Genomic DNA, 18,558 nt, shown 5'->3' on the forward strand with positions numbered 1-18,558 from the left:
TGTTAGCTGTCAAGCAATTTTACCCACTCAGGGGCTGAATGGCACCAAGCAGATCTCTGCGTCTCCAGCATGATGCAGCAACAGGCTGGCAGCCACGCTGTGTGAGCCCACTCTGGTTCCTGGTCTATGGCACTGTAATAGGGCTTCTATTACAGGGGGTCTCAAGTTGACATGATGCAATATAACAATGCGAGCGGTAGGAGAATACTATACAGCGTGCATGATGCAAGAGCTAAAGCCAAAAAGATCAATAAACAGATCAAAAAAATTACCGACACATTCTTTACACCTGAAAGGCTAGTGCCAAAGAGTAGCCTCAGCACTTTGGAGGTGTCTGTGGTATTTATAAAGCCATATACAGATAGCAGATTACTTTAATTATACTTGAACGGTGTGGAATATTACTGTCAGGAAGACTTTCTGAGGCTTGCGCCTCTGGGGGATCTGGTATGTAATTATCACCACCTGAGTTTGCCATTACATCATTATCTAAAGTCCTTACTGTCCAGGCCAATGTAGCTGCATGCTGGCTGTAAAGCAGAAAAAGGCGCTTGTAATCTTTGACCAGCTGTGAGCGTTGCCCAGTGCCCTCCAATCCAACCTTCCTTATGGCTGAGCAGTGTTCAGTGTGAGTGACGACCCGAGAACCCATCACTGCTGTCCTGGAGTCAGCCAAAGAGCTCTTTGCAGAGCAATGCGAAATACTCTTCCTCCCTTCGAGGTTGAGCACACCTGCCTACTCTGTAGTGCACGACAGCTTTGGTACCAAATGGAAATGCTGCACATAGCATATTGTGATACTGCTAAAATGTAGTCTGTTGGCTAGAGCAGAGGGCTGGGAATCAGTACTTCTTGATTCTATTCCTAGCCTGCCACTTATTTGCTCTATAACTTCTCCAGGATTTCGTTTTCCCATGTGTAAAATGGGGATACTACTACTCAGCTATTTCACAAATACGTGCAGGGGCTTCATTTCTTCAAGTTTATTATTCATCTCAAAGTAAAACACTTTGAGATCCTTGGAAAAAGCAACATATGAACTGCAGAGTATTGTGGCAATATTTTTTTAAATGTGACTTCTCACAGCCTGAGACACACCAGTCTATGAATAGAGTACATTGAAAATGCTTGAGATTTTTACACATAGCTACATTATGCAGCATAGGGCTGCTTTGAGTCGGAACGGGAGGTGAGGACTATCGTTACTCTGAATACATTTTTATTTTGTTTAAGATACAGATTGGTGCTTTATTTATATTCCAGAAGAATGGACTAAAGTAGATGACTTAATAGGTCTTTTCCCATCTCTAATTTCTGTGATTTAGAGAGCATTTCCACAGTGCCTCATGGGTATATTATACCTATATTATTTTCCTTAGATAGGGTTTTCCATTTGCCATTCAAGTTCAGGACAGAATTGTTTAGCTTGGCCTTATGAGCCTCTCAGTCAGAAATGTCTGATGCCCGTCAGAATACAGAGAGTTACCTCTGTGCTATTAAGTACATTTAAAGAGCTTCCCTGGTATAAATTCAGGGCCATTTCGGTGGTGCTGAACAGAAGCACTAATGACAGCAGTTAGCAGCAAAGGTACATTTAGCTATAGAAGGATCACTACCACCATTGTAAGTACAGTGTACTCTATAAACAACCAAAGGAAATTTTTCAATCAGTTGACTGCTATGGGATTTGCTACATCTTAACTTTCAACCCAACTGTTCTGTTCTTTCAGTGTAGCCTCAGACTTCACAATACCTTCTACATGAAAATAAAACAATGAAAAATCCTGGATAATAGCATTACACAAAAAGCAGTGTTCTATGGCTGCAATGATTACTATGCTCCTATTTTTTAGAATGACCTAAAAGAATTCCCATACAGAATCAATAATAACCCTAGGACTTCCTTGGCTATTCCACATTCTGGGCTATATCAAGAAAGACTGGTAAGTTTATTACAGAAAATGAAATGGCCCAAATGCTGATATCACACCATATGTTATGGTGGAAATAAGGTGTGGTACTGAATTCAGAGGAGATTAAGGGCCTACTCCTGCTCCCATTGACTTCAGTGGTAGTAAGATCAGGCCCTAAAAGCAGGTAAAGAGAGAAATTGTTCTAGTAAGTTCCTGCACAAATTCTGTACAGAAAGAAGTTAGGTTTTCTAAAGCAAACACAGCTCCATTAAAATGTGCAGCTCTGCTAAGGTGAACTTAGGTATCCAACATGGCAGGAAAGTAACTCTGTCCTCGTAAGCAGCACCCGACTTTCAACGTTAGATAGGTGAGTGTTGAAATGAGGAACCTACCAAACTCCATTAGCAGCAGGAAAAGGATCAGAAAGGAGGCTTAGGAGACGGAAGAGAGAGACCTAGGGCAGCAATGTGGACTGCTGAAAGAACAGAAATTTTTTTTAGAAAACTGAGCAAAGAACAACCTAGAAGGAACTAAGCCTTGAGCCTTCAAACCCAGGGAACTAGCATTCAAAGGTTTGATTATTTTTTTTAACCCACTGTAACACAAAATGGGAAGGGTCGGGCATGTTAGAAAAAAAACACTTGTTTAATTTTTTTTTTAGAATCAAAATAATTTTGCTTGCAATTTTTTTTCTAAATGCAAATCTAGCCTAGCATCCTTCTTATATTTCTATAGTGTTCTAGAATTTAAAATACCTTTTAAGATCCTCCTGTCCCTGGTCAAAGAGACCAAAGGAATGATTTTTATGTTATTACAGTAAGCGTAAAGGAATGTTCCTTACTATTATAATGTCCACATAAATGTAAACTTCTGCCAGTATTATTTGCTGAACCTCAGTGTACTTGGGTCTGTACAGTATATAGACCTGCATTATTCTGAACTAATTTTGAAAACAAAAGGCAAACTTATGAATTGTTCTAGATTCCAGCACTCTTAGGAAACTTACTTTACATGTTAACATACCATATGTTTTCTTATCCATTCTGCTCTGTGCCACAACAGTTGAGTTTTCAACAAGTTGGTTGATGCTTTTTAAAATGGTGTTAGACAATCACTCTGTAATTGAAGAGAGCTGGAGCAACAATCTCAGATTAAGACATGCACACAAATACACTTCACAAGTTTTATTGTTTAGCAAAGCACATTACCTTCATAAACATGCAATCAATCTTAAATACCTGCTTTTATTAACTTTATTGTCATTCATGCTGTTCTAATCATATTGAGAGTGTCTCTTTGAAACTATAAGTTAAGGGAAGTTCAAACGGTAGATGATATCTCTTCTTCAGCAGACCTATTACTTAAATGTAATTAACCTGTTTTTAAATTGCTTAAGCATGAGGAGGATTTTTCCACTCCATATGTAACCTAGTGCTGAAGGCAAAAGGAGAAATTCTGACCCCAGTTACATTAGTATGAGCCCACTGGGATTTCTTGGATGTTTCCAGGACACAATTTGGGTCATACTTATTTTCAATAGCATGCAGTTAATACTTGGAGGGTTTTTTCCCCTTCAGATCTTCTAGACTGTGGGATTGGCTGTGAGACAGTCAGAAGAAAAAGGACCCTTTGAACAACATCACCCAACATTTGTGTTTGAGTTAAATAGATATGGCTGTTCTGATGGCAAAAAAAAAGAGCTTCTTGCTTTCATATCCTCCATTCTTGGTGCCACTGTTTTATTTTATTTTATTTTATTTTATTTTTTACTTTGCCTGAAGAATTTCTAGAGTAGACATAGGCTTTAGAGATGTGGTGCCCCTCTTTACCCAGGCTCAAAAAGGTAGACTGTAGAGGCAACAATTTGAAGGAAGCTGCTGTGATAGAAGATGCTGGTCTCACCACACATTATGCACTATGGTGGTGGTGACCCCTGGATCAAGGCTTAAAGATGTTTCCACGTCACATGAGATCTAAAATGTACATTGTCATGCTGTTACGTTCAGCTTTTGGGCTGCCAGCCTCCATGACATTATGTCCAATACCCATTGTTTAAACAGTTGTTGTGTCTGTTATCCAAGTGAAAGCACTAGGACCAAAGCACTTGACCTTACACCCAGTGAACTAAAACTCATTAGAAAAGTGCTTGGATCTCAGAGCTATATCCTGCCAGCGTTCCACTCCTGGGATTTACAGTAACATCCACAACAGACCTGGGCCTAATTTAAAAAAGTAACAATGTACCTGGACTTTAACTGATTAAAAGTCAAATTTTAGAAAACTAAACAAATATTAAATCACACAACTATATGTTTACAGGAACTAAGAAACTTAAGTCAATTCTAAGCTACTCTGCCCTGGCAAGACAATGGACTTGATAAGCCTATATGTCAGTCTCTTCCATTTCTATGACCCTCTATGAACATTATACAATAGTATCACCCACTGAAACAGTAATGATGGAGGGATAGACCTTTTGGTGGGAGGTTTAATTACCAGCTGGGAAGATACTGGAGACAGCACAGGTAAGTCTGGTCAACGCAGTCACTCATAAACCTGCAAGCCAGTGCCCTGTGCCATGGAAGTTCTAGCTAGCTCTAAGAGGATGAATTTGATGAAAAGGACAGGCACATGAATCTTCCTTCAGCTGTTTCAGCTAGTACAAACAGGACATGCTTACAGACATATGATGCTGTAGATCAGTCCAGTCCCTTGATTCATCTCTCTCCCTTTCATTCAGCTTGTAACATGCAGTCTTTTACAGTGCATATTTTATTATGTCAAAGCAGAGAAGACACCATCTCACTACTGAGTTAATGGCAAACAATAAGTAACACAGACAACAAAATATAGCCTTGGAGTCTTGTTATTCCATACACAAAGTCTTCGTTTAGAGTGTTCTCTAAAATCACATACATGGTGACCAGACAACAGCCAGTATAAACTGTGCTGAAAATTTCTTCTTTATTTTTAGGAAACAGATTATAGCTCAATGAAATCAACTGGGTATGGGATTTGAAACAGCTCTCCTCTCCTGGGGCTAGATAATGGCCCTAACTTCCACAGCTGGGCTGGAGTGCAAGGAGGAGGAAGACACACCCCCACACCCAATGTGCTGGCCAGCATAAGGTCTGGTTCAGCTTAGTTCTCCTCTAGGGAGGCAACCTGTGACCTTTGGACTCCGGGTCACCATTCAGAACTGACCCAGCACAATTACATGCTGCACCTTGCTCAGGGAAATTGCAAGGCTACAATCTGTCCCTAGGAATTGTTCTGCCAACGGTTTGGGCAATCTGAGAAAATGAAGAATTAGTGATAATTTCATTTCTCCTGTGAGCTCTGTGTGTACAATGGCTAATACCATTTTAAGGCATTGTTGTTAACCAGAAGTAACCAAACAGAAAATCAACGAGATACCACTTTATTTTATAGGCACTTCTATAACCATATAATTGCTTTGTCATTAATATGACAAATATGGCAAACTCCACTGCACATTTCAAAGGACACAACAGGATTTGGTTTTACTGCCTTTGATACTCAAGGGATCCCCGATGCAATACAAAGCATTGACTTAGATACAAGTGCAGTGACTCTTTGCAAATTGAGCATCCATTGTGCACTCAGAAATAGTTCTCACACAGCCCTGGATATTAGCACATGCTGTTTTCTGATTTCATGAGAATGTGCTGCTTCAAAAGAAACTACTAACCAGATAATTACATCCTGCAGGCCTAACTCAGTCAGAGTTCCCAGAGAAATTGCTGAATAAGACTGCAGGATTTGGTCTTTGGTGACTAGCCTCCATATTTAACATACATCATGGTCAACATTTGCATTGCAGATGCAAGAGTACATGGTTAGCTGTGCTCTATAAAATGAAGGATTGTATTAAATAGATTATGAGATTGTACAGAAGTATTATAGATTATTAACATCCTACTTTTATTATTAATCATCATTATATGTCACCATAACATTAGTACTTCAGGGTAAATGCTGCAAACATACAAGCAATTAGATAGGCAGAGTACTGGGTAGATTAAAAATGCCCAAATCTCTTAATCATCCCCCAAGTCTTTGAGTAAGGCTGGTGGTCAGCAGATGATAAATGTTTTAAGTTAACAATCCGAATGTTTTCTTTGTTTTCCTCCCACACACCTTAACTCTGTCAGTTATTTTGCTAGGTGTTTGGTTCCTCATAGCAAATCCAGTAGAACGCTGGCAGGTCACACCTGAGGCAGGCTGTTAGCTGGCTGAAACATCATTCTTTTAGTTTTTTCACTTTCCTGCATACAAAGGAAACAAACAGTGAATAGCTAGAGGGCTTAGTCTTCTAAAAAAGTCTTTACACCATTTTCTACTAGGAAGATAACCAGGTAGATTGAGAGATTTCATTCATTCAGTCACACACATTTATACCACTGACACTTTATTCCACTGAGAGCATCTTGCTATACACATTTGTAGAACTGATTGCATTTATGGGATAGAAGCTTGACAGTTGATTCCCACAAAGCATTTTCAAAACTTCACATCAACACTTGTAAACAGAATTAGCAGTGTAGCCCCTTAACTACCAAATGCCTTTGCTTTTGCATTCTTACAGCATGGCGTCGCCTCCTTTTAGGCTGAATGCACTCCTGTCCATATGATGGCCATGGGAACCCTTTGGGGGCCATTTGGCTATTCTCCCTTTCCACTTCTTCAGAATCAGAGTCTTCTTGTTGCATCAAAGGAAAATGCTTGTCTGAATAAATGTCCTTCAGCTTGCCCTCAAAGAACACTTCCAGGCATCGTCCAGCCTCTGCAACCTCTGAATCTGGCTGTAAGGGAAGAAATAATAATCCAGTATCATTGTATGCCCATAACTCGCCAAGGCTAAAATAGCAGGTCTGCCTAGCCTCCTGCCTGAAACAGGAGCGTCCTGTATTTGGAACTTGTCTCCTACATCTTCGCTAGCCTCCTCTGCTCCTCCCATAGTCTGCCAAATCCCTCTGCACTTACACCATACGTTTAATCCAGGTACTGCTATTAAGAGAAGCATTTTCTGCACCTATTAGAAAACGGATCTGCTATGGGCTACAGTAACTGAGAGCAGCATCCTCCAGTGCTTTGGAATCTGTTAGCTCTCCTCCCGCACACCTTAATTCTCCCAGTTACTTTGCTGGACGTTTGGACCCTTATAGTAAATCCAGTAGCACTCCAGCAGCTCACATCTCAGGCAGTCCATTAGCTGGCTGACACATTGGAGCTACAGGGATATAAAAACTAAAAGAACAGTCTCCAAACACATATTTCGGGCATTAACAAATCTATAGAGCTTCTCAGCATTAAGGAGTCTCATCATCCACTCGATTAGACCAGTTTTATGCCAGTGTAACTCCAATGGAATCAATAATTACACCAGTGTAATAAAGTGGTGGATAAGACCCAAGATTTCTGTTTCACAGATTGATGGTGGTGTGTGCTGGTTTCTGCATAGTAGATACTTACATAATTGAACTTTGCACAGTTCCAGAACATGAGACGCACATCGGCTACCAGCTCCTCTGGTGCAGAATAGTGTGATTTGTCCTTCTTTTGGAGTTTTTTCCGCATGATTGACAGGTCCATGGGCTTTTTGATGATCTGGTAATAATGACGAGCCTGTGATAAAAAGAAAATGCAGGGAGATTGCTGGGCATAACCTTTCTCAAAGTGGGAACCCAGTTAATTAATAATACTACTCTGGCTATATTGCCTTCCATCTGAAGATCTCAAACATCCCTGTGAGACAAATAAGTATTATTATTTCCATTCCACAAATAAGGAAAGTGAGTTACAGAATAACAGGAGTGATTCACCCATGGTTACAGAGGAAATCTGAGGAAAAATCTGACTCCTACACGTAAAGATAATCTTCCTCATTCCTTAGTTAACAAATATGAGGCTGGATTAAACACATATCTGCTAGCAAGCCTGATCTTCAAACCACTGCACTGTGGTAACTGTTCTTCTGTTATTTCCAGTCTCTGGAGTTCCACCCCATTATAGCATGATACTCCTGTTGTCATTTAACCCTTATGGATACAGTAACATGTATAATACTGACAAAAAACCAGCATCTCCCCCAAATCAGCCTTAACAATAATGTTCTGAGACGACGTCACCTTGCAGTTTAGAAAAGCGTCTGGCACTGGCTACTGCTGAATACAGGATACTGGGATAGATGGTCTGACACAGCATGGCCATTCTTATGTTCTTAACAAATGTATCTAAAACTAATCAGGGCCTTTTAGGGGGCACAAACTGCGGGTTAAACCATAATGGACTGGCATTCTTATACTGCCTTTAAGCCAAAGCACCATTGTCAGGGCTCAGCCTGTAGTGGCTATAAAGTGTGTCACCACAGAATTTTTCTGATGCCAACCTCAGCTTCTTTGGTGGGTGCCAGATATCTCTCTTCCCCTCTCATTTAATCTTCCCAAGAAGCACCTTCCTTGCTGGTAATGAGTTCCACAAGTGCTTGGTGATTTGCTTTGAGTTTCAATTTTTCCCTTCTATTATATTACTATATGGGTCATTCATCCTGCTTTTCTCTAATTTTCTCCTCCAAACTGCTTCATGCTGGGGTCCAGTATCATGATATTTACTGCTGTGTTCTCCTCAAACATACCCAGTAAATACTGGAGAGACAGTATGGTGCATGGATCAACGAGCAATGACTGTCTTAAGAGACAGACACCAGAGAATGGCATCAACTCTATCATGCATCCAGTTACTCTTACTCCAGGTCACTCTTAGGTATGTTGACAGAATTCTATTTTTATATTTTTATAATTTTGACAGATTATCAGTGTTTATTTTTAAGCATTTATTTTTATCAATTTAAATTTTTACAGTTGTGTAAAATTATGGGTTTTAAGCATTTTTTCTATTTCAATCTATTCAAATTTTCACAGTTTTGGGAAATTAAGGGTTGGGGGGGTCAGAGACAATAATTTAATGACAATAGACAGAGATTCAAAAAGTTAAAGCTTTATAATCGTTAAAACACAAACTGTCAACATCACATGTCAAAATATACAAAGCAAATACCCTTAATTCAAACTCTAATATATTCTCAAGCTGCATTTTTCTTACTTTGCCTACCTGTAAATTGTTATTATAGACGGAAATATTTATTGTTGGTTTGTGTTTGTAAGGTGAAATTGATGTTTACCAACATTTACTGGTAAAAATTTAATCCTTCCAAACCTACTCGTATGGCAGGATGATATACTTCCACTGCACCACGGGGCTATCTTGCATTTTCTACATATCCAGTAAGTGGATTAGAGCTTGTGGGGGCCCTGAGCCAGAGCAGGTGGGGGCCCCCCGCTTTCTGCCAGGCGGAGCAGGGCAAGCCCCCGCGCACCGTCCTCCCTCACAGGCAAGAGTTCCCGGTAGGCGGATGGAGCAAAACGGAGCACCATGGCACCCATTTTTCCGGGGCCCCTGGGTACAGGCCCCATTGGCCCAGTGGCTAATCTGCCACTGCCAGTAAATCAATAGTCCTAACTTAATGTGACACCTCCCACCAACCTGGCATTTTGTAAGCATCTTACACTGAACACCCAAAAGTGCTATTAGAAAATTTGCTGGCATGTTGTATAGGTCATCAGTGTTCTGGTTTCTGTTCTGGTACCTTAGTGGCACTGCACAAGAGGGAACACCTAACAGTAGGTGACGCCACTGTTCGGTTGGAATGTCAGTGATGATCCTTTGAGAAGACAAGAAGAGGTTGATTATTCTTTGGATTTTCTCCTAGTTCCCGGAGTAGGTAGCACTTACCAGTGGACTGACAGGCTCATGGAATGGAAGGCTCAGGCTACTGCAGAACAGGGCAAGCACCAACTTTTCACATTTCTGTAAAATCCAAAGTTAGAATCAATGCTGAGACTACTGGGAGTTGCTGCTGAGCCATGCACTCATAGGTGCCAACTTCTCCTGGTGCCGGTGGGTGCTCGCGCCCCCTGACCCTGCCCTGACTCCACCCCTGCCCCAAAGTCCCTGCCCCAACTCTGCCCCCATTGGACTGCTGACCCAAATCCCCGCCCACCTCTTCCCCGCCTCCTCCCCTGAGCACACCACGTTCCTGCTCCTCCCCCCTCCCTCCCACAGCTTGTTATGCCGTGAAACAGTTGTTTCGTGGTGGCAAGTGCTGGGAGCAGAAGTGTGGAAGGCGCACTCAGGGGAAGAGGTTTAGGTGAGCTGGGGGGGGGGGGGCAGAGCACCCACGGAGTCAGCACCTATGCATGCACTTCTGAATACTGAAGGGTATGCTTCCTAACCCTGTGTATAATCAGCCTCATTTCATAACCAAGTACTTTAATACCACACACCATGATGATGATAACACTAGTTTTCTTCTGTTTCTTTTAAGATCCATATTATTTTGGATGTTTCTTTCTAAATAAATGTTTTATTGCATTATTAGACAGACTCTTGGGAAATCACCCCCCATCCCCCCTTGTGCACTCACTCCTTCCACACTCACACTTCTTTAAGTCACTGATTAAAAGAACAGCAACAACAGTAAAAACGATTTAGCTGAGAACATTTCACTGTCAGAGGCACCTGCTGTGATCTACATGAAGGTATATGTACAGAACATGAAAATGTGGCCTCCTTTTTAGCTTTTCTTTTTGCAAGTGCACAAAGGGCTACATCTGTGAATGAAGACTAGTGCTTACACACACACAATTGTTTTGTGTGCACAAATGGGTACACTTACTCATCTCACACGTATATTTTCAAAGGCCCTTTGAAAATTTGGCTCTGGGTGTCTGCTAGTTGACATTAATTTATTGACCCTATTTCTTTAAGCATACAGAATCTAACAAACATCAAATAATTTGATACTACTTAGAATTTTGCAAAAGATAAACTCTTTGCTGCTTCCTATTCTGTCTAATCCCTTTTATAAATCTTCTCAATGCATCCAAACACAGCCACAATTAAAAGAAATCTTTTCTTTAGAAAGCTCGCCACCAAGGACCAATTAACAGGAGGCAATCAGCACAAATCTCTGGCAGTAGTTGGCCAAATGTTCCATATTGATATAAATGCATACATAACTGGTGAAAGATGGTTAGTAGTACAATATGAAAAAAGCATACAGTTCATGGTAACTCGAGAAACATTTCTATCATCATTCTTTTGTTTTCTCAGTTGATGCCAGGAATTTTGCTCCAGAACGGTCAGTGAGCCATTACATTTCAGCTTTGTTCAGTAACCAACCAAGGGAAATCTTTGTAGTCCATTCCTTTTCCCTACAGAAACTTCACTGTTCAACTCCAAAAGATCTAAGCCCAGATATCAATGAGATGCACAAGCTCCGTCTTGCATTTGTGACTCTTGGTTCATGCTGCAAGGTGCTGAGTAGACTGGAGTTTACTGCGCAGGCTTTCAGAATAGAGTTATATTTCAAGGGGGATTTAACAGCTGAGGAGACTGACAATGGGGAATTCTGTGTCTATATTTATTGGTATATATTTGTACCCACCTTCTGGTCAAGGTCATCAAGGCCATGCAGTGCTCTCTCCCCTTTGTTACAACGGCGGTAGCGTGTGTTTTCGCAGTCGTACTCCACCTCGGGCTTTGACAGGTTACAGCAGAGTGTACACACCCATTCTCCCCTGCAGCACAAGACAGCAAAACTTAATGTCTCTGAATTGAAAGGACAACTGATCCCTAATGGAAAGCTTTGGGAAACACGGTATTTAGAAAAAAGAAAAGGAGGACTTGTGGCACCTTAGAGACTAACAAATTTATTTGAGCATAAGGTTTCGTGAGCTACAGCAGTGAGCTCTGGAGCCACATGCGGCTCTTCAGAGGTTAATATGCGGCTCCTTGTCTAGGCACCGACTCTGGGGCTGGAGCTACAGGCGTCAACTTTCCAATGTGCCAGGAGGGTGCTTACTGCTCAACCCCTGGCTCTGCCACAGACCCTGCCCCCACTCCACCCCTTCCCGCCCCCTCCCCTGAGTTTGCCATGCCCTCACTCCCCTCCCCCCGAGCCTCCTGCATGCCACGAAACAGCTGATCGGGAGATGGGGGAGGGAGAGGGAGAGGAAGAAGCTGATTGGTGGGGCTGCCGGTGGGTGAGAGGTGTTGGGAGCAGGGGGGGAACCGATGGGGGCTGCTGATGAATTACTGTGGCTCTTTGGCAATGTACATTGGTAAATTCTGGCTCCTTCTCAGGCTCAGGTTGGCCACCCCTGCTTTAGCAGGAGCCCACTGCTTTCAGTGGAACTCGGACAGATGCAACTTTTGCAGAATGCAGGCCTAAATATCTACCATTAAGAAAAGTTACAATGGCAGGCAAACAACATTGCCTCCCTCCTGCCCCTGAAAATGAACTAGCTACATTTAGGGACCAAATGTCTTCAACAGGGATGAATCTGAAGCTGGCCCAGCACGTTTATGTTATAGGGAAAGTTTGCTTTATATAATGTTTTGAAATGTTTTACTTTATACAATGGTTTAACAATTTAGCTATTTCTAGCAACAACAACAAAATGAAATCTTGCTGGCTTGTGAGGAGAAAGGATTGTCCATACCCCTCAAACTAATACCCCACCTTTCAAGGGATTTCTGTCATTTTAGAGGCAAATTTACCTGAACTCCACACAAATGTGGTGTCCTTTGACTCTTCCTTTTGTAAATGACTTACAGCTGAAATTCAGAATCATGGAACTGCGGTTTATAGCTGTTGGCAGGTTGAGAGATATGAGAAGGACCCAGGGGCTAGTGCAGAAGCACTGGTTCTCTGTACAAAAGCCCCAGCCTTCCACAAATATCTTAATAGTCATAGGTCTGAAGTTGAGGTCATCCACATACTGTATTTAGAAGGCCTTGCTGACTGCCTGCCTGCCTGCGTGTGACGATCTCCCCCTAATGAAACTAGGAGGAAACTCTACAAAATGAAACTCACTGATTTTCCTGGTCTCTGTACTGTTTTTTACCCCAATAGGGGATAATCTGAATTTTACCACAGATTTTATACAAAATCTAAGGATTTAGTTGTCACACTGCAGTCATGTTTATAAAATTCAAGTCTGTCTCTCCATTATAGTGCTGGCTGACTGCTGGAGGAGATCATAGATATGGTTAATAATTCATCTGACTCCTGGTATGAGAGAGTGGGAAAATTTTTCTGCCTTTTGTAAAATGAACAAAAAAGGCAACACAGAGAGAGAACGTAAAAGAGCCCTTGTAACACTGACATATACGCCCCTCAGGCAGACTCAGAGGCAGAAAAAGGAGAGTGTTATATGTACTCACACTGGGAAGCTGAGCAGAGCTGGAACATGGCATGAGAGATGGAACACTTTGGGGCAGTGATCACAACACAACAGTTCTCCTCCATTCAGACAAACGGCACAGAAATCCTCATTCTCAATTGGATTGGCTTCCTGAGCGAGCAGAGATTTTTTCATGCTGGGAATGCCATTCCCATTGCTAAGCTTGTGATCAACAGGAGGGATATCTACAAAAGCAGATGGTGCCGGTCCTGCTGGGCGGCTGATGGGGAACTTCCTATCTTCATATGTGGGAATCGGTCCTTCAGGCAGACTATCTTGATTGACCTTGGGAGAAAGAAATCCAGAATAACAGAATCATCTTTTTCACAACTGATGCCCTAATTCCTATCTGAAATGGACTCTGCTGGATACAGCACTGGACTGGGACTCTGGTCTCTGCTACTGGCCTGCTAGGTGACCATGGTCAAGTCACTTCCCTTCCTGGCCTCAATGTCCCTATCTGTAAAACAGGGATAATGATACTGACCTCCATCATGAAGTGCCTGGAAAACTAAAGATGAAACGTACTATGTAAGAACCGGATATTATTAATTATTATTATTATTAAAAGTCTGTCACAGGAACCAGTTCCAGCTTAGATGTCAAGTCTATATTGTTTTTCATGACAACTAAATTCCATGCATCATCCCTGGTGAATGCAAGTTTTAAAGGAAATGCACTTGTGTGTGTCAAAAAGGGACTAGTTCTGTTGCTCTCATCTACGTCAACGCCAAACCTCCACTGATTTCAATGGGAACTAGTTCAGGCCCAAAGCTATGTTGAGGAGGCAGAGGGTTCCTTTTAAAATACTATTAAATTGAACTTCAGTTCTAAAGCATAGGTCTGACAGGTCTTCGATTTGTTTTTAAGTGGTTCACCTTGTATGATGGATGGATCAAAGGGGCCAGTTACAACACCAATATACAACCACTGCTTTGTTGTCAAAGCCTGTCTGAAGTATTCTTGAAAGGGAAGTAACTGTGTGGCGGGAGATACTTTAAGAATACAGCTAACAAGTGCTGCAATAGTTATTAATCTTAGGGTTTTATACTGCTGCCCATCACCAAAGTATCAAGAGTACCTTAGAACAGTAAAATCCATCAGCAGAGCAGTTCAGAGTATCACAAGAAGCCTAGCAAAGTCAGTGTGAGAAGAGAGAGAAAGCAAGCAAACAAACAACAACGCAAACCCAACTCACTTTTATAGCCATACTTGAAGACTGGGTACCACATTCAATTATCAGAAGGAAAGTCTCATCTTGGTCATCCTTCTGGGGCTGCAGTTTGAACACTGGAAGCTCCCCAGATTCTGATGCACATATTTTCAGGCGTTCCAATCGCACATAGGGGATCTTCAGCTCTTTAGTATAAGCTCTGAAATTATGATAAAATTCATTAGTATTGTACAAAGTCCTCTTCTCCTAATTTCAACATCTTTTCCATGTTACTCTTCGTTTGTTTTTTAAGGCAAAGTGTTAAAGCACACGCTCTAAAGGTGAAGTCAGTGGAATTTAAGCACACGCTGACATGCTTTGCTAAATAGGAACGGGACTCCTCACCTTTTTGAATTTCATCATGTGCTTAGCTACTTTGCTGAATCGGGGCCTAAATCTCTACCTATGATGTCTGCCCTCCTGCCTTTGTGCTTCAACTGCCCAAAGCCAGTTAGGGCTGACACTCTTCAGAGTGCGACTGGCTTCAAGAAAGATTGCACTAGCCACGTCATTTCAAAATGAAAATATTCGGAAAACAATTTTTGGAAGCAAAATTATGCAAAAATGGCAAGATAATTTAGAATCATGCACTCCTTGTTCTGTTGTATCTTTCTGGACTATACAGTATTTTTCATATATAATTTGGATTATGTGGCATTTCAGTAGTTAATGGTACAGTCTATAAATATTGACATGTTCTGTATGCTCATAAAGCGTGTCACTGAAGATGTACAAATCCAACATTGCTTTGAAAATGTAGTTTTCCAGTTTATGAAAATGCTTTTTAAAATGGAAATCTGTCTGCCCTGAGCTGGGTTGATACCTCCAAATAATTTATACAGGTGAACAAAGGGCTATAAAATGGTAAGGACCCTTAGCTGTAAAATGTGTATGCGTATTTTTTATAAGAAACTGGAGCAGAATAATGTCGTATTTAAGGAGAATTAACTGATACTTGATTATAAAGGAGACAGCTAAAATAAAAATGAGCTTCGAGAAGGGTCTGCAATCTGTCAAGGTGATAACCTGCCTTCACTTGCAAGTGATCTTATTTAATCACCCACCCCTCCCTGACCCCATAAGCTGCTAGATCCCTACTACACACACTGCTAGTATTGCTGTGTTAAGTGTACATTCCACTGAAATTAGAACACAAGAGGTGTTGGTAGATGTACTTGTTTTGTTCATCAGTGATATGCAGGCCCAGATTCTCACCTATACCAGAGCTCTGTGCAACATAGCTGCAGAGGTGGAGAGGGTGGTGTGTGCAGTTGGAGCCACTTTTATGCTCCCCCAAGTCCCAGTATGGCTGGGGCCCATTTCACACCCCTTAAAGATACCAATGCAATTTCAAAAAGCCCTTGCAGATGCCTTCAAGCAACTGGAATATATGGCATTAGTCATGGTTGCTACTTTGTGTCTTCTGGAATTATTAGTTACAAGGCAACCTGTTTTCCTTTTAAAACAACCTGCCAACAACACTAAGCTGGATACACTCTGACTATTTTACTATGTGCATCAAATTTCATGGCCAGTACTTCTATGCAGAAAGTGATTCTTTTACCTGATGTTCTGATTACTTTTTACATCCATCTCAATATGTTCCTTTTCATAATTAATGGATTCTGGAACAGAAAAAGAAAATTAAGAAAATATCTATAATATCAGAGTCAGATTAGGGTAGAGAGGCACTTTAATATTCATGTAATGTGATGTGATATATTTGCAATCTGGAATAATTTCATATCTATCTAAGGTAATTACATGCCCGCCATCACTCACAGTACCTGAGCCCCTCACGAAACCTTACTGTCTTTGTCCTCGCAACACCTCTGTGTGGTAGAGAAACACTATTATCCCCATTTACAGATAGGGATCTGAGGCACTGAGTTAGGCACCTAAATACCTTTGAGGATCTGGGCCTAAATGACTTGCTCAAGATTGCACAGGATATTTGTGGTGGAGCAGGAATTGAATATGAATCTCCCACAGCCCATCCTTCCTCACACAGACAAGCACCATTTTTCTCCTCCCCATGTGGCACTGTGCATGTGTAATCCCCATTATAAAATGTAACTACACAGGATTAATTTGGGACAGGGGGCTCTATTCTACCGTTATTTACTGAAATAGGAACAGGATTGGGTCCATTATGAACCCTATCATTTTCCTCCTTAAATAGGACAATGTTAAAGAGAAAATAATCGGAATGCCACAGTTTTAAGCAGTCAACACAGAAGTGCAAGGTAAATGTTGCAGGAGCACTGCACTTGGATCAGATTGTGAGATGCCCTTGTATGGCCACGAAGGGGTGAGTATGACTGAACGTACCCGTGTCCATACCCTACATGCTGTTGTAATCATCTTTGTCCAAACTATGCTTTGTGAGGTATCATCTGAAAACTCAATTTGCTGATCAATAATGCCATGGCAAAAATATATGTTAGCAGCATAATATGTGAAGTGATGACCAAGCTGAAATCATGACTAAAAGTATGTTTTCCAGAGAAATCTGGGGCGTGATCAAACCAGTTCCTCAGAGACAAAGGGCAAGGTGACACCTCAGCAAGGCTGATGGACCATTACCTGCTCAGTGGCCATTCTTTGGCAGGAAAGGGGGCAAGGGCAAAAATCTACATCTTAGCAAAGAAACAGCATGGAGTTCCCTTCCACACAGACTGCCTGTCGCACTGCTCCCAGCAGGAAATGCTTCTCAAAGGGAGGACAGGACTACAAAAAGAAGAGACAGACCCCAAGACAACCCTCCTCTCTCTCTCTCTGTCCTTTGATTCACTGCACCAGCAGAAACAAAGGAAGCACCATTGAACGGGGGAAGGGGTCCTGGCCTATGAAGTGTGGTCAGTATGACTGTTGAGAGCATGTGGTGAGAAAAACTTTGCTTTGAATTTAACATAGTTTGTTAAGTTACGTGCCAGTTGCATTTTATCTTTATTGTTCTTGTAATCCTTTCTGACTTTCATACCTCATTACTTGTACTCAAAATCTATTTCTTTGTAGTTGTTAAGCTTATTTTATTGTTTCATCTAATCAAGTGTGTTTAAATTGAAGTGCCTGGAAACTCAACTTGGGATAATCGGGTGTGTGCATGTTATTTATATTAAAGAAATATGGACTTTATATGAATTTGTATGGTCTAGGAGAGAGCTGGGCAATACAAGACATACATTTCTGGGGGGAAATCTAAGATTGGGAGTGTATTGGGGCCACCCTGCAGTATAACCGAGGCTGGCAAGAGCCAAGGTTTGGCTGTCTGCAGTGCACACGCAGACATAGCTGGGAGTGACTTGCATGCTGCTGGAGGCATTTTATGAATAATCCAGACTGGAGGCTACAGCAGCAAAGCAGTATAAAGGGCACCCCAGGTTAAGGGGCAGGGGTGACACAACTGCTCATTATCTGGATTGTATCCTGGGTATGTCACAGTAAGCACAGAGCCTCCCATATCATGCAGCTGCAAAAGATCCTCCACAACAGCAATCGCTACATTCCAGGAAGTGCAGGGGCTGCTCGCTTCTGCTCGTTCCTGATGAGCAGGACAGAATAAAAGGGGGCAGGGAGGAGGCATGCTCAAGGCTCTGATCTTTACACCAGCCCGCAGACTGGGGCCAGAGCTCCAAGAGCAGCAATGGCACTTAGGCCAAGTCTACAGTATGCGGTTATTTTGGAATTAGCCAAATTAATTTGAAATAAAACCGATTCTGTTCACACGACCAAACCGTTTTTTTCGATTTAAAGGGCTCTTTAATCCGATTTCTGTACTCCACCTCGGCAAGTGGAGTAGCGCTAAAATTGAGATCACAGTTCCGGGTTACAGGTACTTTGGATGCAATTTGACGTTATTGGCCTCCGGGAGCTATCCCAGAATGCTCCCTTGTGACCGCTCTGTACAACACTCTCAACTCTGATGCACTCGCCAGGTAGGCAGTAAAAGACCCGGGAACTTTTGAATTTCATTTCATGTTTGGTCACCATCAGCACAGTCCACCATCACAGGCGACCGTGCAGAGTCCACCATCACAAGAGACCACGCAGTCCTGGATTCGCAGACGAGCTCCAGCATGGTCTGAACGGGAGGTAGTGG

At 41.8% G+C, this 18,558-nt stretch overlaps 1 protein-coding gene across 12 annotated transcripts in view; it reads right to left on the bottom strand.

Annotated features, from left to right (window-relative positions):
• Positions 1-2,953: 2,953 nt before the first annotated feature.
• Positions 2,954-18,558, bottom strand: part of TRIM66 (tripartite motif containing 66) — an 87,384-nt gene continuing 71,779 nt past the window's right edge. For 10 of the 12 annotated variants that reach the window (XM_073347482.1, XM_073347481.1, XM_073347479.1 and 7 more), the window contains 8 exons: positions 16,021-16,081; positions 14,442-14,616; positions 13,224-13,528; positions 11,443-11,575; positions 9,729-9,803; positions 7,410-7,562; positions 6,521-6,739; positions 2,954-6,202 (listed from right to left, as the gene is read on the bottom strand). In XM_073347482.1, coding sequence (XP_073203583.1) covers positions 6,143-6,202; positions 6,521-6,739; positions 7,410-7,562; positions 9,729-9,803; positions 11,443-11,575; positions 13,224-13,528; positions 14,442-14,616; positions 16,021-16,081 — 1,181 coding nt within the window. In that variant the 3' untranslated portion in view covers positions 2,954-6,142. The remainder of the gene's footprint in view (positions 6,203-6,520; positions 6,740-7,409; positions 7,563-9,728; positions 9,804-11,442; positions 11,576-13,223; positions 13,529-14,441; positions 14,617-16,020; positions 16,082-18,558) is intronic. The other 2 variants (XM_073347487.1, XM_073347488.1) reach the window with 1 other exon arrangement.

This window comes from Lepidochelys kempii, chromosome 6 (assembly GCF_965140265.1).
Source record: "Lepidochelys kempii isolate rLepKem1 chromosome 6, rLepKem1.hap2, whole genome shotgun sequence".
NCBI lineage: Eukaryota > Metazoa > Chordata > Testudines > Cheloniidae > Lepidochelys > Lepidochelys kempii.